This window comes from Musa acuminata, chromosome BXJ2-11 (genome assembly GCF_036884655.1).
Source record: "Musa acuminata AAA Group cultivar baxijiao chromosome BXJ2-11, Cavendish_Baxijiao_AAA, whole genome shotgun sequence".
Classification (NCBI taxonomy): Eukaryota; Viridiplantae; Streptophyta; class Magnoliopsida; order Zingiberales; family Musaceae; genus Musa; species Musa acuminata.
In genome coordinates, this window is record NC_088348.1 from 293,133 (window position 1) to 314,791 (window position 21,659).

Below are 21,659 nucleotides of genomic sequence, written 5' to 3' on the forward strand. Positions count from 1 at the left end.
CGTGTGTTGGGACACCGCTACAAATCAGTATGTATTGGCTCGATGAATCTTTGAGTCAGGTCTAATACCCAATTTGGCTAACCTTGCTTTTATCTGTACTAAATGACAAGGTTCGTAATTTTGTATCGTACTGGCGTATGGAGCTTTGCATGATACGGTACGAGTGTCTTGCTCGGTACACACACACACACACACACACACACATATATATATATATATAAATCTAAAAAAATATAAAAGATAAAAAAGGAGGCGTATGCTTCCTCGGCGATGTCACCTCCTTTTCTTCTCGTCCCATTAGACGAGGAGAAGAACGCGGTATTCTCCTCATCTACGACGTTCGATGAATCGTCCAATACGGGGTTGGATTAACGGTACCGCCCGGTATGTGTGGTATCATTCGGTATTGTAATCCTTGCTACATTATATATATATATATATATATATATATATATATCAATTAATATTTATTGGTCCAACCAAGGATTGATTTTGGACCACATGGGTTGTCACCAATTAGTATTAATTTTCTATTATTATTTTTGTGCAATAGGCAATACTGATTTGATAAATTGTTGAAGCCAATATCAGATGACAATTCAATACCTTGATATCTATTTTAGATATCTATAATTCCTTCAAAAAGATATCCGAGTAGTTTTTTATTCTGAACTTTAATTAATATCAGACTTTCCCACCTTGGTTCTAGAGATTGTTCCATGTCACAATCAAGCAATGAAGTGCGATCAATGGTAGACATGGATTTTGATGACAAGAGTTAAGCGCTAGGTGCTCGCCTGAGCGAACCGATGAGCTAAAATATAAAAATATATAATATAATTAATAAATATAATTATTTTAAATAAAAATATGATATTAAATTAGGAAAATCTTGCAAAATCACGATATCAGTCTCAAAATCCAAAAAAAAAATAATAATAATTTTATATAAATACAAATTAACAGTATTAAAATTAAAATAATATATTATTAATCTAATACATAAAAATACTGTTACTAGTATACAGTTAGCAGTAAATTGTTAATATATTGTTAACAATATACTATCGAAGTGAGAAGAGTGCAAGAGGAAGACCAAGGCTACTGATTGAGAGTAGCGGTAGCAGTGAGCAATGACAGCGGGAGTAGCGACAGTGGCAACGACAGTGGTAGCAACGAGCAACGGAAGCGGGAGCAGCAAGCGACGACAGTGGCACCGACAGCGGGAGCGACGACAGTGGCAACGGTAGCAGCAAGCAACGACAGCGGGAGCTGCGATATCTGCAGCAGTGAGCAGTGGCAGCGAGAGCGGTGAGCAGGGTTAGGGTTGGGATGTCGCGAGCAGGGTGCTTTAGTTGTTTCAAGTGAACCAACTAACCGAACCAGACCTAAAACGTTGGTTCGGTCGCCTGGTTTAACTCGGGCGCTCGCCCGAAGCGCCTGATGCCTGAGCTCAGGCGAGCACCCAAGCGGCGCCTCTTTGAAGCGCATCGACTGGAAATGAAGCGAGGTGCTTGGGTGTTGCCTCGCCTCGCCCGAGCGCCTATTGAAATCACTGATGAGCAATGATTATAACAAAGGTACCAGCTTAGATGCTATGTGCTATGCAAATCTTTGAAAGGCAGCTTGGAATGGATGATTTGCATTCCAAGAATGAAATTTATGTATTTTCATGAATTTTGTATTGGGTGAAAGTGGTCATCATGCGAACTCCATTGACATCCTTGCTTCTCTCTTTCCGCTGCTTATTTCTCTCATTACATCCTCCAGCTGATTATAGTTATCCTGTTCTAAGTAATTGATTGGATCTAATGATTCATGACGATGTTGACAAGGCATGTAATGAAAATTTTATGGTCCTGCCCAAAAGCTGATCCAACTTGAGTTTCCTTGTTTCAGTTGTCACACATTTGAGCTCAATTTAAATGCTCAAAATGTCATTGCTTCTTGTCGGTAAGGGCATAATAGGTGGTGATGAGGATGATTGTTGATTTGCATTTTGGATAAGACAAATGATAGAGATGAGCAAAACGGGCCATGATGAAAAGTGGGTTGGACTGAAGTGTTTATTATTTCTTTCTGTTGCAAACGATAAGCAGTGAAGATGGGTTCAAACCCTATGGCCTTGCTCTCAACACTCAAATTCTTTATTGAGGTGCTGATTTTCACAAGAGATTCAGTGTGTTTTGTGCTGATGGTTGTCATGATGAGAGAAGATAAGAGCATAGGTGGAGAAGAGTGTAGTCATGGGTAGTTCTTGAACCAAATGAACGCATTGGACTGCAGATGGTTCAACCTTCCAAGTCTATAATTTCTGACATAGGCCTGTTCTAATCACATGGTTTGGATGGGTTGACCAATTCATGTATATGTTTTAAATTGTTAATGCTGACTTCTATTTGATTATGGACCCTATCTCATGTACTGGTAGCTAGAGAATGTGAAGCTATGTGAATGCATGTTTCTACTCATTTCTTCTCAATAAGAACAATAATTCTCTTAATCATCGCCTAACAATGCCTTTTTTTCTTGCAGAGAAACAACCTACCTGCCGTGAGACAGTATTTGGAAACTTTTGCAACACAAATTTATTTAAAATTTCCATCTCTGGTATGAATCTTGCATGTGTTTCAACTAATGCCTTCGAAGTGAAAATTATGATTATCATATTAAGAAAAAACATATGTATTGGAAACTCTACTCTGCTATGCGTATAGTAAGTTTTAAATTATTTTGTTTATTTTTCTGTATATAATAAATTTTAGGTCATTTTTGTTTTGGGACATGTGGATTATGGCTGTATAATATTGATAGACTGGCACGTGATCAACACAACTGAAGTACAATGCTTTTGTAATATTTTATGATGGTATGACACAGTTTTCAGTTTCATTATTCTTAAGTGCTGTCATTAAAATCTTTGACCTCTTTATGTATGTTATACAAGTTGGTACTTGATGTATCTTATTCTACAACTGTGACCTTTTGGTTCATTTGCAGTTTTCTTTATTGTTGTTTTGTCTCCTCTTTCAAGAAGATTTTATTTCTACAAATTCAATAGGTTGGCAGTTCGTTTAAGTTTATTCATGGAGTTTTGGCTATCACAACAAACATTTTATATAATTTTCTGATTGAGTGAAAATATCTTTGCCTTGGTGTGACTATCTTTCTTTTTAATTTTTCTACACTTTTTCTGCCTTCTCTTCTATTTGGTTGATTAATTCTGTGTTTCAAACTGTAGTAGTAAGTTGCTTTGATGGAATTTGATGATTGGATACTCTTGTTTGTAGTAAGATAACCCGTACATCTTCTCTTGATGTTTTTCTTTGTTCCAAATAACTGTGGTTACTACTATATTAGCCTTTCTTTCCAACAAGACTCATCCAGTAGGTATCCTGGCCTCATTTAACCATATATCATCTATGTGACCTGCCATATATCATGTCTGTGATTCTTCTTTGTTTTCTTCTTCTTTTTCTTATAAAACCCTTGGTCAAATATTCTTAAATGCCTTCTGATGAACTATAGACTAGAACTGTGTTCATATGACTTAAAGTATCAGCTGTTTTGCTTGTGATCTACAAGCACTTCCGCTGTATTTTTATGTCTAATTATCTCGACAGTCATAACATGTTTGCGCAAAAGAGAAATGCAGGTTTTAGGTAGAAATTTGGGACTCCTCTATTAAGATGGTGCAACATAGTTCTATTATTGTTAGACAGTTTCCAATTACAGACTAGTACATTGCTTCCTTCCTTCTCGGTCTTAATTGAGTCTTTTATCTAAGCAATGCACATAAAACAAATTTCTTCTTTGATATTTAGTGAAACTCTTAAAATTTGAAGTTATCATTTTAATTGTTTATATCAACTTTTATTTCTAAATAGGATGCTTACAGCTATTAATTGCCAAAGATATCTGGTTTTCTCTTATTATTCAAAAAAAAAAATTATTTTCTCTTTCTGATGTGCTCTTTTTCCATCCACATGGTTGGTAAGTTCCAGAATGTATACGCTTGAGGGGAAAAATATGTGATATATTTTTTTATCATATAAAATAAAAAATGATTGACCTTTAGGAACTTGTGTCCTTTCAATAATTCTTGCAGGTTGCAGAGCAATTAGTTCCTATTTTTCGCAATTATAATATGCGGTCACAGGTAAATGTTATCACTACATGATGTAAAATTCTGTCTTACTATTACTAAGAGTGCCTTTTCCATGCAGGCACTTTCTTCATATGTATTCATAGCAGCTAATGTGATTCTTCATGAAAGCGAGTTGGCTGTTCAAAGAAAACATTTAAATGAATTACTTCCTCCAATAATTCCATTATTAACATCTCATCATCACAGTTTACGTGGTTTTACTCAGGTGCAATTGTGTTCTTTTACCAAACATTCAAGTATTATGGTTTTTAATTGTGTTAATCTTCATGGGTCTTCATCTGCTTTTTCAGCTACTAGTTTTCCATGTACTCTGCAAACTGTGGCCTACTATGATTATTAATGGTTCAGACGTTGCATCCTTGGAGAAGAAGTGCTTTGAGGAATTGAAATCATATTTAGCAGAAAATATCGACTGTTCTAGGTAACCTTTCACGTTTTTGCCTAATTTAAGTTTGTTGTGTCCTCTTACGCTCCCGTATGAATTGAACATCTAAGTTTGTTCAAATCCATAGAATCTCTCTCTCTCATCAGCTGGAACCATGCTACTATTGCAACCATAGTAATGATACTTCTATCCGTATGAATTGAACATCTAAGTTTGTTCAAATCCATAGAATCTCTCTCTCTCATCAGCTGGAACCATGCTACTGTTGCAACCATAGCAAATATTCTCAACCAGATTATCTCTGTCATTGCTAAACACACCTTCCTTTTGACAACTTGGCCAAGTTCATCTCAACAGAGTTGCTAGATTCTTGGGTCACTAAACTTGAGGCATTGGAGTTCCTAATTTTTTGTCTATTTTGATGCCACCTGTTTACTCAACCCTGGAGATACTTCCAAGACAGCAGGTGGTAGTGCAGCGATGGGTGCCAAGTTTTATAATTTGTGTAACCCACTATGTTGTCCTCTCAACATTCTTTCTTCTCTATTAGGTAGAAACCATGCACTTGGTTTCACCTCCTTGGTGAATAACAACAGTAGTCATTATCTTCCAATCCAAAGTAAGATTGTGGCATGACCTATTTGACGAGGTGTTCAGAATGGTATTTCAACGTTGAGATTGCTAATATATTTGGCAACTTAATATCTCTTGTAAAACTTTATTTAGTTGTTGATTTTTCAAATTTGGAGTGTTAAGATACCAGTGTTGTCAATGTTTTTGTTTCTATGTTTAGATTTTACCTTACTTGAATTGCAAGTAGCTATTGTAGTACATGGGGAGACCAATTATAACAACATTGTGAAGCTCATTTTTCTTTTAACATATTTGTTCATGGGCGTATGGTCATTTCTGTTAATTTTTCATTCATGATTTGTTGTATCTTTCTTTCAGGCTAAGGGCATCAATGGAAGGCTTGTTTAATGGTTTTGATCCTAGGTCATCTGCAACTCCTACGGGTGTTTTTGATGTTCAGAAAGAGGTTAAATATATTAAACTACCTAGACAGTTCCCTTTTTTCTCTTATAAAACCTTGCATTTGTCATCTCTAGTTTCTGCAGTTAGCTACATATGTCATATGTCACAACTTTTATTATTTAAAAAATTATTTTCTTTGGAGAAGCTGCATTCTTTTGGAAGACTTGAAGTCTTGGGCTTTTGATGTAGGGATCTGAATTTGAATGCGTGCCTGTTTCACTGATGGAACAAGTCATGGACTTTTTAAATGTAAGCACTACCAACATTTATCTCTTGTTTTATAATGTAGTTGAGACTTTGAGCTCTAAACCCTAAATACAGGGTGTGAGGGAGGATCTAAGGTACTCCATCGCAAAGGATTCCATGATCATTAAGAATGAGAGCTTGACAAATAATGGTAAGGGCATGGCAAAAAGACCTGATGGCAATGCTGAGGAACCCCATGCTACTCTGAAGGACATCAATTTGGATTTTCAGAAGAAAATTACACTGCCCAAAGAAGCGAGGTCACCCATTGATGCTAGTAATGTAATTACTACAAGTGATGTTGAGTTTCCAAAACTAATCTCTGGTGAGTTGCTGCATGATGATGGCTTTTTTCCCTTAATTAGATTGATATGATCAAATTACTTATTCCACTAACTTCCGCTGGCCTTTTGAAGTTTTGACTAGTCATAGTGCAACTGATTGTTAGGGTTGTCTTGTCCTAGAAATAAGTGCTAAACAAAACCATAAATTATGAAATAATGAACAATGAAAATGCAAACCTAAAATTCAAAGCTTTACTAGCTAGTCTAACTATGTTTTGTAACAAGATATATATTCAATTATGAATCACAGTTTTCAGAAATGAAATATGGAAATTGAGCTAAAATTAAAATAGTTGAATGTGTGACTTGGATAAGTTGCTACCTTGTTGCCTTGTCTACGGCATTCGACGAAGAAGGCAGCAAAGACGTCGTAGGCCGCAGATGTCTCTAGCCTTCGGCGAAGAACGCAGCGAAGAAGGCCACAAAGTCGCAAATGAGGCAATGATGGAGACTGCCTCTTCTGTTGCTCTAGCCGCCACCTCCCTTGATTCCCGCGCCTCCAAATCCTCCACTTTACGACTCTCCTTGTTGTTACCTCCTGGATCGGGATCGTCAAGGGAGGGCGGCGTCGGATCGGGATTGAGAAAGTGCGTGGAAACAAGTTTGCAACGAGGTTCTCTCGATTCTCTCTCTTCTTCGAGTGCCCTCTCTTTCTTCCTTCTTTGATGCTTCTCGCTCAGCCTTGTCGTAGCCAGGTTGATACCGCCTGGTAGCAGGTGGTAATGGGCGGTCCGCGTACTGGTTCACAAGCGGACCAGTACGTACCGCTCCGTACGGGCAGCACGATTCGAAATCGCAAACATTGCCTAACATAACCCTCAATTTTGGTAATTATTGTAAAATTTTACAAAAATAATAAGTGTTATTAATTATCTTAGAATCATGACCAAGCGGTTTAGGGAAAGTTTGAATTGACTACATTACACTCAAATTGAACTACATATTTAAAAAACTTCAATTTTGAGAGTTAATTATCATAAAATCCTCAAAAAAGAAAAAAATAAGTATTAATCATCCTAGAACCATGTCCTAGTGGCTTTATGGAAGTTTGGATTGATTCAGTGACCAAGTTAAACTCGAGATTGAACTGTGTAACACTCATAGCTCAAAAAATTTTAAATTTTGATAATTAATTATTATAAATTTTAAAAAATAAAAATGGTATTAATCATCTTAAAATCATGTTCTAGTTCTGTTAAAGTTTGGGTTAGTTTAGTGGAAGTTGATGTTGTCAAACTCTAAATTGAACTAAGTTATGCTCTATCACAGAATCTATCCAAAAAGTTTTTAATTTTGATAATTAAATTTCATAAAATCTTCAAAAAATAGAAAAATAGTAATAATTATATTAGCATCATGATTAGGAAGTTTCATTGAAGTTTGACTTGCTTTGGTTAAGGTTGACCTAATTACACTTGATGACATTACCTATACAAATTTTTTTTAATTTTGATAAATAAATTTCATAAAATTCTCTAGAAATAATAAAAATAGTACTAATCATATTAACATCATGGCTAGATAGTTTCGTGGAAGTTTAGATTGATTTGGTTGAAGTAATTCAATTACACTGGATTACAATATTTATCCAAAAAAAATTAAAATTTGATAATTAAATTTCATAAAATCCTCCAAAAATTATAAACGTTGTATAAATCATCTTAGCACCATGAACAAATAATTTCATGGAAGTTTCAGTTAATTTGGTTAAAATTGACCAAGTTATACTCTAAATTGAATTAAGTTACAGCCATTCATAAACCTATTCAAAAGATAGAAGCTATGCCAAGGAATCAAATAGAAATCAGTTTCTGTGAAAGCTGAGGAGGGTTCGCTAGGCTTCGCCAAGGAAGCTACGTCGAGAAGACCTCAATGAGGAAGTGCCTTCATTGAGAATGCTTCTTCGAGTCCTTGCATCGGCGAGGACTTCAGTCCGATGATGGTTCAGGGGACATGAGAATTCTTCAATTTCCATGTGGCCAGTTTAGGCTTAAAATCCATGCTTCCTCTGAGGTCAGCCTTTTTCTGATACTAGTAATTATCTTGTTGGATTAGTTTGTTTGTATTGCTGGTCAGTATTATATGAGGATATTATGAAAAACCTAATGACAAATGACAATGCCAAGCTGTTGTGTTCATGAAGACAACAGCTCGGGATCTGCTGTATTAGGTGAGGTTTTATGGGTCAGAAGTTGCTGAGAAATTGTCTTATTTTTCCAAAGCTGAATTGAACCATTTGATGTGGCCCAACCTGACACTTCAAATTATGGAGGTTGGATTTTAGTTAGAAATTTGACTTGCTGGCATGTTTGGTTGAGTTCAAAGCAATTAAAATTTCATAAATTTTGTGCTTCATCTAATCAGTTTTGACATGTTCTATTTCTCTGATCGGTCATATCAGGAAACTGTGATCTACAAACTGGGTTGGGTTTGGTTGACTTTTTGTAAGTGGAGGATATCCTGAACTTTTCTCACTATTTGATTGAGATTTTTGGAAGCGGAGGTCATCCTAAAGATGCCACTTATAAATGTTGTATTACCAAGTTAGTGGTGGTAAACTTGTCCAGCTGATTAGACATAATAGACCTCTGCAATGCTGCCATTTTAAAGTAAACCTAATTATTCAGTCACTTCATATATTGAATGTTCTTTTTTTTTTTCGTATTTGTACATGTGTACGTCCAAGTGTGGAATCAGTATTGACCAAGATAGCACATTTGTTCAACTTGAATATGTGCTCATATTTGACTCTCAATGTTGTGTAATTCAGATCTTGAAAAGGAAGACCAGCTTTTTGGCTCAGTGTTGCAAGCAAGGAATCGAGCTTTGGACACAATAAGGCAAAAGCAACAACAATTTATTCTTGTAGCGTCATTGATTGACCGTATACCTAATCTTGCTGGATTAGCAAGAACTTGTGAGGTAAACCAGAAAAATAGACAAAAAGTAATTCCTTATGAATTTGTTTACTACACGTAGTGTACTCTCTTAAACGAATCCTCAATGACTATGATGTACTCTAGGTTTTCAAAGCAGCTGGTTTGGCCATTGCTGATGCTAGCATTTTGCAGGACAAACAGTTCCAGCTTATCAGGTTGGTTTCCTTTTCTATTTCAACAGTAGTTGCACAAGTCAAAAGTTGTGTAGATTGTAGAAGGCTGTCAAGCTCTGGAACTATATTGAGATCCAGCACTATTTGTCAGTTATCTTTTGCAGAAATTCCAGGATGATATGCCCTAATCTTCTACACAGATTTAGGATTTAGGATAGAAGTTTGTCTATTAAAATGTAGCTAAGCATGGGATCATCGTATTCACTTCTGATATTAGGATGAATGAATCAGCTTAGTGACTTTTCATGATTCCTCAATCTGTTGTCTTCAGAAGTCAAAGAATACTTGAAAAGGTTGCTCAACAGTTGCATCTACTTAAACATGTTGATTAACAATGGGGCTATTAGCCACTTATAGAAATCCATTGTCTTCTGTGGTGTTTCAATAGATCAGACTACTAAACTTGGGCCTTGTTATGTTTAAACCTCATTTTCAGGTTTGATACTTTATGCTATGCTTTCCATTCAGAAAAATATTTTCAACTGACAGCATTGGAACTGGATATTTAAAGTTTTAGGCTTCGTTTCAGCATAACAAAGTTCAACAATGATAACTCGTTATTCTAGATGTCACGAATGTTGTGCTTGCTACAGCTATTATTGCCTTCTTTGAGATGTGAGACCATGTTTATCTAGAACATTATGATGAAATTTCAATACTCGATTGATGGAACAAACGGTGTGATTTCTCATTGTGACTGTCTTGCCTGTCTTGCTTGTTTTTCTCTTTCATATGTTAAATAACAAGGAGAAACATTCCTTTGTTCATTTTAGAAGACATTCTGCTACCCACAAGTTACAGTTTTTAAGAGTAGGATTTACAAGTATTTTAGGTTTAGGAACTCGGTAGGACCAATCTTCAGTCCTCGTATTAATTTTAAGTTTTTAACTCAATTTAAATTCATAATTAGAATTGGCTTAATGGTTATTATGACTGATATTGTTTAATGTCGAATTAATTTTTTCCTTGTTTTGAAGAACATATGTGCATTTGGAATTTGGAAATTTAACAAATCGACCATTATTTTGTCTGCTCCATTAAAAATGTCTTTTTTAGGGGAAATTTGTATAACAATATTTGGTGCTTATTTATGCTTTATTTTTAGATGAACTGAAAATGGATGAAAACAGCTGTTTGATGTCTGATTTATAGTTGAGTCCAAACCCATAAGAAAGAGAACAAGACTGACGGTGGATGATAATTTTCCTTTTCCTTTCTTAGTTTTACTCAAATTTTCTCGTCTTTTTAGTATGGAGAAAATTAATAAATGCTTAACTTGACCTAAAACCACCAAAAGTTTCAAAATCTTTCTGTACAGCCATAAGATGAAACCTTTACCTAACTCTATGATGGAAACTTCAAGTCATGTTTTCTGCTAATTCCTCACGATTTAGATGTTTCAGGCATTCATGAAATAGTGCATTTCATTTAGATTATAATGCCTTGGCAAACCTTCTATTTTAGTGTGACAGCTGGGAAATGGGTGCCAATTATTGAGGTTCCAGTTTGCAGTATAAAAGTTTTCTTGGAGAACAAAAGGCAAGAGGGCTTTTCCATATTGGGTCTCGAGCAGACAGCAAATAGCAAACGTCTAGATCAGTATTCCTTTCCGACCAAAACAGTATGTATTAAATATGCTGCAAATAATCCCACTGTAATTTAGCCAAAGAATGAATGCGAAAAACACCTTGCTTCACTTGTTTGCAGGTTCTGGTCTTGGGCAGAGAGAAGGAAGGTATTCCTGTTGACATTATCCATGTCTTAGATGGTTGTGTTGAGATACCTCAACTGGGGGTTATCAGATCACTCAATGTTCACGTCAGTGGTGCCATAGCGCTGTGGGAATATACAAGGCAACAAAGACAAAATCTATCATAATGTTTATGAAACAACTCGATTGATTTAAATGAAGCTGCAATTTTTGTACCATGCCAAACTGTACTATATGTACTTATGTATAAGAAGGCTATATAATATTGTGGTATGTACTCTTGTATTTGTTGTATTGAGCTTACTGTATGGATTACTCTTGTATTTGTTGTATTGAGCTTACTGGTATAAGCGGGCCAGTGCTAATCGTTATAGTGAGTGATACATGTTTGGATGTTTGACATGAGTTTGCCTTTGCTTCACAAAGCTATATGTAGCACCGACACATGCACGACAAATTTGACCAAATTGGAAGGTGAAGAACCCATTTTTGTGATTTGGAATTTATTTATCTGATTTGAGGATGCAATACACTGTTTGTTTTAACGTGAATCAGGTGGATCAGATTCTTGAGTCAACCGTGTGGTTGTGGACTAGGCAAATGTGATCAAGAATGCTGCGCTCTGATGGGGATACTATGCTGTACGTGGAGATTAATTGTATCAGTCGTTCCTCTTAACAGTTATGCAAGTAGTTTCAAAAGCCTCTCGATTCAGTCGCTCCTTCCTTTCTCACTCTTCGACCGACCGAGCATCTCATATATTTATTCTCTGGAAATAAGCCTCTCAATTCAGTAGCACCATCTTGTACCTTGAGTGACGTCAATTACTTTTGTTTTCTTAATAAAACTTCATGCTCTGATTTCTACAGGCAAAACTATTCACACCGATGGATTCAATATTGTCGGCTTCTAGTGGCATATTTGGTTGGCACGATCCGACGACGACTCACTGTTTGCCAGCAACAATTGCCTGACATCCATCATTCGGCATTTTGATCCCACAGTCCTCATCAATGTCGACGTCGCTCTTTAACGCCATCCCACACCGTCGAAGCTAAGTGGATGGATAAAAAGGATGGAATGTCAGAAGTAAAATTACTAATAGCAGAATGGTACCACATAATTAGCAGTTCTTCGCTGAAATTAATGTTGCCAAAACAGTATCGTTATCCGACAGCCTTAACACAGACTAGCAGGGAGGATATTACTTTAATCGGTTAAGAATCAGAAGCTCCAACAAATTCGCTCCTTAATCTGACTTCCCAAGTAACATAAAAGAGTCTTTGTGCAGGTGTGGTTGGCATCCCGCTCTGCTTCTCCAAAAGCAGGATATCAACCATGGAGTTGAGTGCCTCTTCTTAGAGCCTATACCCGCCATATCCCCCTCCCCCTCCCAGTCCGGAGGAACGATATCCACTACCGTAGGATTGCGATGCATGAGATGAGGACCGATAAGCTGGGCTGGCCAACTGCGAGTAACTTGACCTCAAGCCTGTATCAAGCCCCTCGTAGCTGCTCGACAGAGGTTCTCTGCGCCCCGCAATAAATTCCTGTGACCAAGAAAAGCAAAGTAGATTAAGGTTGGTGGTTAGTAGCTGTCTTGCTAGAAAAAGGGGATGGGATTTGTCACCCAAGCTACCTGAATGAGCTGTTGAGCAAGATGAACCTGTGAGGTCGTGCCTTTAACTTCAACAGTTATCTCATCAGGCAAACCTCTCGTCTCCTGAACAGTAATAAATGCTCCGCTACTGCGCCGAATGTATGCTATATTGCCCCCTCCAAGCCCAATAATATCCTCTGCATGCATAAGTGGAATCTGCATTTTGTGTGTGACCTGAACCACAAAGCAGCTCACCCAATGAATCAGCTCTAGGCAGTACCATAGTTGCGTATATAACAAATACAAAATGGCTCCAATCAGATAACTTCTACAGCTCTATAGCACAAATTTTTTTTTGCATGAGTAAAAAGGAAGACTAAAAAAAAAAAAATCATATAACCCAGTAGGATAGCTTCTTTAAAGGAAATTTTAGCTACAAGTAGCATAAGAGAAAAGGAAATTTGACAATCCACAAGCTTCGATGATCTCAGCACTATTAGCTATGAAATCAATAGGTTACTCCTTATAAGACAAAAGGTTTACAGTTAATATATCTCAACAGAGCCTTTAAATCAACAAGTTATTTAGCCTAGGATACTTACAACTTATCTACAATGCCTACAGAAAATTAAGGTGCAAACACCATGTGTTCTCAAAGATTTATTTAAAAAACATGAGGCATGCTTGGTATATCCTTGGTCATGTTTTACAACTATCAAGGATCATGAATATAAAAAAAAGAAATCGTTTACAAAGCATGCAAGAACATGGAAATAATTTTAAAACCTCGTATAGATTGCAAAGAACCTGTGCAGGATCAAGTACCTCTAAAGCACTGCCAGAGCGCCCTAGTGCTGAAGAACGTAAACCAGGGACAGCAGGATCCTGTCCATATAATGCGAGTCCACTACGTGGTATTTGTGAATCTAATTGAGGTTCGTGGTCATAAAAATAAGAGTCGTGCTTCAGAGGAAGCCCATAATCATTGCATATTGAAGATTGTTGCACAGTGTGGCTCAAGGACCGTGTGTTCTCACCCCATGCATCTACTGATCGATCTTGCATAACAGGTGCATTATACTGAAAGAACAAAGGGAATTTGATATTACCAAAATCTACTTGGCATAGCCCACAATGTAACTTAAGTTGGATTCAAGCATTTAAAGAAAAGTCTTACACTCTTCTCAAACAAAGGAAGTACACTGTGATCTACCAAAAACTTCCGGAGATGTTGAATAACTGCTTCAAGGGCTTTGAGGACTTTAATTGGTTCACCCTGTATTTCTACAGTTCTTTCATCTGGAGCAGCATAGAGTGGCAACTCACCTAGGAAACAGAAGAGTTAGCTGCCATGTGGTTTAAGAACATTGCACTCTAATGGGAAAAAAAATGTGATCTGGTCGATGCACGAAATCCAAAATGCCAAAGATGAATGAAAAAAGGTCGCTACATGTAAAGTTGCAAGCTTAATGCATACGCATAAGTCATCCATGAACCAGAAGCTACTTAATAGTTTGCTAAATGGGTGAAAGAGCATAATCAGTTAAAATGCATATGTTTAAGTCATTCATGAACTAGAAGCTACTTAATAGCTTGCTAAATGGGTGAAAGAGCATAATCAGTTAAAATTGGGGCACAACCTACATAAAATTATTATAGCATGCCTCTAACAAACAAATCATAAGAAAAAAAAAAAAGGAATGTTAGTGTCGCAATCTAAGCTAAATATAAAGAGAAGCTGACAACTGAACATGGGACTTAATGTGTTTTATTAATCAGCTCGAGTTCTAGACAAGTATGCAAGTTACATGTTATGTTATTGCATGTTCAACTTCAGCTAAAAATGTTGTGTTAACAAAAGATGCATTTACTATTTGCACTTGTTAGTTATATAATTTCAAATATCTGCATGAACATAAGTAGCTCTCTTTTGTAATTCTACGAACAATAAAGTAAAAAATAATAAATTACCTATAAGACTACTTAATGTGGTAAAGACTTGCACTTATCCATGGAAAAAATGACATTAGCTTCCTCTGTATAATCTTTATGGTATGCATATAGATAGAGACGAAGCATGTATGCATTAACACAATGTTTGTATCCTTGTACAAATGTAATTATGCAGTTCTACCCTGACAAAGAAAAATAAAAACAAACAGGTTATTATCCTACTATTACAAGGATAGCAGAGAGAATAATACAGTAGATTGGATCTGATATATCCTTCAATCATAGTTGATGGGGACCAACTTCACCATTAAAGGAGGCATCTTCTTCCCACGTCACCCTGTCACCCAGCGGTTTCTCTGTCATAACTTGGGTTTTAGCACAACATGACATATGGCCCCACAGAAAACTCACCCTCCAAGGAAAGAACATTTATAAAAAAAGATAACCAGATACATAATAATTTCATCTCTCTCCATAAGCATTAAAGAAGTCCTACTGGATATCAACCCTTCCCTCTATATAACCCCTTTCGTTGATATCAATCCTGGAGGAAAAATGGCAAGTATGACCAATAGGCACTTTGCACAAACCTAGGCGCCGAAGCGAGGCAAGACGAGGCCCGAGTGCCTCGATTTGGGTTTGGGTAGGCATCTTCAACTTGGCAGGGTTCAGGTGCACGCCTGAGCCCAAGCGTTGGCTGCTCAGACGAGCCCCTAAACTAGATCAGTCAGATCCGAACCCAAAATGAACCATATTAGTCTAATCTGAACCCAAATTTCTTATTCGGGTTCCGTCCAATAACCCCCACACCCATGCCCCCACCTCTCACGGTGCGCTTTCCCCCCCCCACACAACTCTGGAACCCTAGATCAGTGATCCTTTCCCTCCCTGCATGTGCAAAGGTGGTCGATGATTCATCTCTCCTCTTCCAACAGTATGCCTCCCCTCTTTCGATGCTCTCTCTCTCTCTCTTTGGTGCACCTCTCTCTCCACCAAGCCTCCCTAATTACCCACCCCACCCCCCTCCCCTCTACTTCCCTCCTGCTGTTATGCTACCTATTTCTCCTCCTCCGCAACCACCCTCAAACAAGCCTCCTCCCATAGCCCCCCCCTCCCCTCCCTCCCGTTGTCACACTCCATCTTTACTCCACCTCCGCCAACCCCAACTGGGCTTTCCCGATAGCCCCCTTCCCTCCCATTGTCATGCTCCATCATCCCACCCAACCCCCCCACTCCCCTCTTCTCTCTTTTTTCTATTGTTCTTGCTTTTTCTCCTTCTCTGCCCCTTTCTAAGCCTCCCTGACAGGAACAAAAATAAAAAGGAAAAAAAGAAAAACCACCCCTTTCCTCTTTCTCCTCCTCTTCACTCCTCATCTCTTTGCTTCTTTCTCTGACAACCCCCCCTATTTCTCAACAACCTCAGCTTCTTTCTCTCTTCAACAGTGCCCATTAGGCCTCCACCCAAACTTCATGGCAATATTAATTATTGTTAATAATAGCTGTTGTATTGTTTAAAAGATTGAATTTGTCATTGCCATTGTTATCACTACTTTATCAATTATTTAAATGAATGTAATTCAATGTTATAGTGATGATATTCTTTTAATATGAATATATGAAACTTATGTATTATCTTTCTCCTTAATTATATGTTTTATAATTTTAATATTGGCAAGCACCTCGTTTCATTAGTGAGCACCTAGCGCCTCGACTGTTATGGAACCTTAAAGCCTAGCACCTTTAACAACACCAACGCATAGTTTGCAAATGAAGTCCCTAGTCAGATCCTAGAACTCAGCAAATAGGACAACTAGATCTGACCACAACATTATTAAATCTTGATATTTGATATAACATTTTTAACTACAAAAAATGATCACAAGTCAGATTTAGAGCTGACGATAAGATCATCATACGAATACAACTATTAAACTTCAATATCCTAATAAAATAGGAGTAGAATAAAGGTTATGGTTACGTATGATATATGCCATTTATCTCAAAAACACTAGCCTAAGATGTCATAACAGTTCAAACTTTTAAAGCCATGCCATGGCATCCTTCATGATAAGTTAATGGTTCGCTAAGGGCAATTACAAATAATTAGCCGAACTTAAAAAGAGATGGGGCCCGTTACAGTGACTTAATTGCTGGTAAGTGATGTTGACCTTGTGGAAGTCAAGGCAAGAAGAAAATGTAGGAAAAAGAGATAAGACAAAAGTATGAGATGGAAGTTTGACCTTAGGATTAGAGACGTGGAGCTACTAAAGCTTCAGGTCAAAATTCCATATAATATTATTTCGATTGATCAGTCATTAAGGTCTAGTCCAGATGGATTGTGACATTTTGAACATTTCCCTAATACCAGATTTCCACCACATGCCTAAAAGTGTGATGTCATTCAAGTACATTAATGTGACATGACACATCTTATTCTTCCAAAGAGATGAAAGACTTGAGTGGCAAATTTATCATGTATTCTATGTGGCAAAAACTCCTAGATGACACATTAAGTAAAATATTGGAACCAAAGATGATTCATAAAAGCACATACTTCCTGTTAGCACCCGTACAGTGGCATTGCTACTCTCCTGAATTGTCCTGATCGCTTCACCTTTCTTTCCAATCAAATTCACAGCTTGTGATGCAGCCACCAACAACCGAACTGAACATGTACCAGGTGCAGCAGATCCCAAATTTGTGCCATCAGCTGCGATATCTGAAATACCATTAACACGTTTGAATATTCTCACCACAGCATCCATAGCAGGAGATATCTCAGCTTCTGGTTCTTCTTTTCCAGATATCAGAACCTGAACATGAGAAATAAAAGCATGCCACTTACTTTCCAGCAATCAATGGCAACATGAAAAATAATGACCAAATAACCAATACAAGTATATAATCCTAGAAAAAAACATAGATATTAAACAATAAACATTTTTAAACTAAAATGAAGTCCAAAACTTTATCAAAATTCACAGCTGCTGTTCTCCATTATTTGAAGAGATTTGGCTTTCACAACACTCAAACTACTTCTGCAGTGCTCCATGGAGTTTGTGAGAAATGAACATTTTTCAGGCAGAGGAAATACTTGATACAAAAAGGTATCAGATTTAAGAACAACATCCTATAGGTATTAAGATGTATCATTTCTAATGAAAATGGAAGGAGCTCCATGATTTCTCAACAACGTACTGATAGATAAACATCAATATATGAAGTCTCTTTCTTTAGAAGAGCTGTCTAGGTCTAAGGCAAATAGTTGTAATATGCCTATACTGCCCAGTGTACCAATTTAAACTCCTTGTTCTATACAAAGCCCTGCCTCATATGATCAATCCACTAACAATGTGATGACATTGAATCTTGCATTTTGTTAGCAATCTTATAATAATAGCTCAAATTTAAGCTATTTCTCAGGATAGGTTTGATGTTAATAATTATATTTTGTACAGAAATGCAACTATAATACCAATGATGTACACGCAAATACATTATGTATGTAGAGGACAGAGGAGCCAGACTTGGAAGTTCTTGACCTCCATGTATGTCTACCTCCAGGCCACCAAGGACTACATACTAATATTATGGCCACGTAAAATAGTTCAAGTCAAGAAGCAAGAAGCATGATTCTGCATCTTGTTTACCCCTGCATCGTAAGCAAATAATCAGGAGCATCTATCTTAACTGGTTGCAAGACACTGAACCATCAAAACTAACTTGAGGTTCGTACCTCCAACGATCGGCTTGTAAATCTCCCGATCAATCCGAGAAAAAACCATGCGATCATTCACGCCTAGAACCATCAAAACTAACTTGAGGTTCTTGGAAAAATCTAAGGAGTTAAAAGACTCTAGAATAACAAAACCATAGATCAAAAGAAAGAAAACATCGCCCAAAGAAACCCTAAATTGAAAGGGGGAACAAGAACTAACAATGCGATCATTCACGCCGATAGGCCCTTCAAGAATCCGAACGCGAGCCTTGGTCTCCTCACAGAGCTTTTTGATAAGCTCCCCCTTGCGGCCAATGATGCTCCCCACCTTCAGCAAGGGCACGATGAGGCGGAACACGTTGTCGCCTGGCCACCCCGGCCACTTCTTGACCTCCAGACCGCCGCCCCCTTGGACCGAAGCGCCCGCCTCAGGAGGAGCCTCGTCTCGCGCTGCCTCCTCCTCAGCGGCGGCTTCCGCTGCCTCCTCGGCGCCGACGTCGGCGTCGGCGTCGTTCTGCTCGGTCTCGACCTCGGCAGTGGGTGAGGAAGGGGCCTCGGCCATGGGCTCGGCATCGGCTGCGGCTGGGGTTTCGTTTACGGCGGTGTAGTCAGGCACCGCCGCCATAGTTGGAAGTAAGAGGGATCGGCGGAGTAAGGGTTCTTCAAGCGGCGGGTAGAGACGTTGTTGTTGCGTTGTTCGATCTCTGCGCAAGAGAGGCCAACCGTGTCCAACCTTAATAGAACGGGTCGGATTCGCGGCGGGGAGGCGTTGTTGTCGAGTTGTTCGATCTCTGCGCAAGAGAGGCCAACCGTGTCCAACCTTAATGGAACGGGTCGGATTCGCGGCGGGGAGGCGTTGTTGTCGAGTTGTTCGATCTCGGTGCAAGCAGCATTCGCACGTGTAGGGCAGGTCCGAGCACGTGAGACGAAGAGAACGGGTCGGATTCGCGGCATGGAAAGGTTAAGGTGTGATAAGTAAGATGTTTCATTTTCAACGGTGGTCAATTCAATATATTGTGAAAGATGTTCATATTCTTGTTATTATTTTTTATTTATATTCCTAAAAAATAAATCCACTCTAATACTTAATAAATTAAATAGATGTACTAAGATATGAAAGCTTGCTGTAATAACTTTTTCATTGTTTCATGTACTAGTATACTTCACTTGAGAAAAAAAATAATATTTCATTCTACTCAAAATATACGTTATGTATGTGGTCTCGAAGCGGAGAATACATAAGTGTCAATTAATATATTTTTTTGCTTATTTATCAAATTTTCTATGATAAATTTAATAATTAGATTGATCTAAGAATAACTTAGGTTCCTCCCTTTATGCAACTAAAAACATAAACAAAACATCACATAAAAATAAAATCTCATATTTTTTATAAAAAAAAGTTCTAAATATTTAAGAGTTGTTACGTAAGGAGATTTGTTATCCCTATAAAATTCTAAATCCTATATATGTATTATTACCTAAGAAGATCATATATCCCTATAAAATCCTAAATCTTTAAGAGTATATGAAAGAGGTCAACGATCCTCCTCTCTGATCAACATGATAGATGCGGCGTAAACATTCTTCATATTATTATATGATCTTCCTTTCCATGTGCATCATGTGATCAAGAAGGGGTCAGTCAGTCCTTCTTGTTGTCCACACACGCCAAATTAAGGTTGTCGACTAAGGAGGAGTCAGTCCTTGTTGTCCACACGCGCCAAATTAAGGCTGTCGACTAAGGAGGAGAGGGAGGGAAAAGAATAAGATGTGGCAACCAAAAAGGTCTAGCCTATGTCTCTTTACTTCCCTCATATTTAAAGAGGTCCTTATCAATTTAACCCTAATTGATCCTACCCTATTGGGTATTTTATCTCCATCAAACTAACCAAACCTCTTGGATTAGTAGATCTCTACACAATAATCTTATCTATAAAATCTAATAATTCAAGGGTTTATTAGATATCCAATAAGATAAGGGTTCCAACGGATATCTCATATTTGAATCTATAAGTATGTAACCCTCTAGGCTCAATATCGAGCTAGCCATGAATCATACCTTTCAGAACTCTTTCTGACTCAGTGAATTATTATCTCCATAATAATTCACTCGACTCATCAACTACAGACGTACTATGCCACTACGTCGTACTCCCTAAACGATATATGAGAATCTAATCCATCGGACCAATTTATCTTTAATTATTGTGTATATATAATATCTACCCGAGTCTCACTCTAATCGGATTCTCCAATAAATTTTTTTCTCTCAATTTTGAATGACCTTAGCTAGGGATTTGCTTAATCAAGAATACATAGGATATTTATTTTATGATACTGAGACCAGATGATCCTCTATTGACATTCAATTGCCCTCGTAAGATTGGTTACCACTCTCGATGATCGACTATATTAGATCTGGAACCTCTAGACCTATAAGTCTGATATTAAAGAGCAGAACACTCGTACAAGATATCCTTGGTATCTTAAGTCCAAGGACCAGACTAGTGATATCCTTGGTATCTCCATACCATATTAAATAACAGAGCACTCATACAGGTGAGATATCATTAATCATCTAACATTTTCAAATGAGCACTTGCATTGTATCCATAGTATCTCTACACGGGCAACTATCAAACTAGTTACCTCCATTATATAGACAGGTATATAGTATACCAGTCTATCTCGTTATCTCGATGTCCATCTTGAATAACCTACGATCGAGATTATTTAAAAGTCTGTATTTAAAGATGATCGAGATTATTTAAAAGTCTGTATTTAAAAATGAATCGATCTCATTATCGTGATCTCGTCACGATATGATTCTCATTACATATATCCATAAATATCACAATAAAAATGTAACAAAAAATTAAAAAATACCATCATATAGATAGATTATGCTATATATTAACGGTAGAAAGTTAAAAAATATCTAGATAGGTTATGCTATATATTAACGCGTGACCTTTTCGATCAGCATGTAAGATTAAGCCTTTTCGATCTGGCTTTTTCAGTCAGCATGGACTCACCTTTATCGATTAAGATGCGAGGTTTATGCCTTGTTACTTATAAAAAAAAAAAAGGTTTATGCCTTGTTTAAGTCAGCTTGGAAGGTGCTTCAGATCATATGTAAAAAATTAAAGATGATGGATCAACTAACATAACGTACCCATCTCTCTTTTTTTTTTTTTTGGTTCTTTCATTCTCTCCGATCTCTAATTAACCTTTGGTGCCTTCCCCTCCTCTCACTACTAAGATTCAGAGGTGAAATAGTGGGCTAAAGATAGCAAAAGGGGTTTGGTTTGCTGCCTGCCCCTAACGAAAGACTAAGGGGTGATCGGATCGAGGTGAAATTGAAATTGGCATGTAGAACAAACA

The 21,659-nt window shown here is 37.4% G+C and overlaps 2 protein-coding genes across 5 annotated transcripts in view; one reads left to right on the plus strand and one right to left on the minus strand.

Moving 5' to 3' along the window:
- LOC135627659 (uncharacterized) overlaps positions 1-11,401 on the plus strand; it is a 46,764-nt gene extending 35,363 nt beyond the window's left edge. For all 4 annotated transcript variants that reach the window (XM_065133800.1, XM_065133801.1, XM_065133802.1 and 1 more), the window contains 11 exons: positions 2,536-2,610; positions 4,109-4,159; positions 4,227-4,373; positions 4,459-4,589; positions 5,505-5,592; positions 5,778-5,837; positions 5,910-6,159; positions 8,949-9,100; positions 9,202-9,272; positions 10,755-10,911; positions 10,998-11,401. In XM_065133800.1, the coding sequence (XP_064989872.1) occupies positions 2,536-2,610; positions 4,109-4,159; positions 4,227-4,373; positions 4,459-4,589; positions 5,505-5,592; positions 5,778-5,837; positions 5,910-6,159; positions 8,949-9,100; positions 9,202-9,272; positions 10,755-10,911; positions 10,998-11,168 (1,353 nt within the window). In that variant the 3' untranslated portion in view covers positions 11,169-11,401. The remainder of the gene's footprint in view (positions 1-2,535; positions 2,611-4,108; positions 4,160-4,226; positions 4,374-4,458; positions 4,590-5,504; positions 5,593-5,777; positions 5,838-5,909; positions 6,160-8,948; positions 9,101-9,201; positions 9,273-10,754; positions 10,912-10,997) is intronic.
- Positions 11,402-12,114: 713 nt separating this feature from the next.
- Positions 12,115-19,003, minus strand: LOC103970040 (RNA-binding KH domain-containing protein PEPPER). The gene is made up of 6 exons (XM_009383671.3): positions 18,493-19,003; positions 17,109-17,367; positions 13,779-13,927; positions 13,427-13,681; positions 12,641-12,835; positions 12,115-12,551 (listed from the first exon to the last, which is right to left on the minus strand). The coding sequence occupies exons 1-6, from the start codon at positions 18,895-18,897 to the stop codon at positions 12,360-12,362; spliced, it is 1,455 nt and encodes a 484-aa protein (XP_009381946.2). The 5' UTR covers positions 18,898-19,003; the 3' UTR covers positions 12,115-12,359.
- Positions 19,004-21,659: the final 2,656 nt, after the last annotated feature.

Coding starts and splice junctions, on each gene's coding strand:
- LOC103970040 (XM_009383671.3), bottom strand. CDS start 18,897: ATGGCGGCGGTGCCTGACTACACCGCCGTAAACGAAACCCCAGCCGCA. Junction 17,368..18,492: donor TCGGCGTGAATGATCGCATT/GTTAGTTCTTGT, acceptor TCTCATGTTCAG/GTTCTGATATCTGGAAAAGA. Junction 12,552..12,640: donor TTGCTCAACAGCTCATTCAG/GTAGCTTGGGTG, acceptor TCTTGGTCACAG/GAATTTATTGCGGGGCGCAG.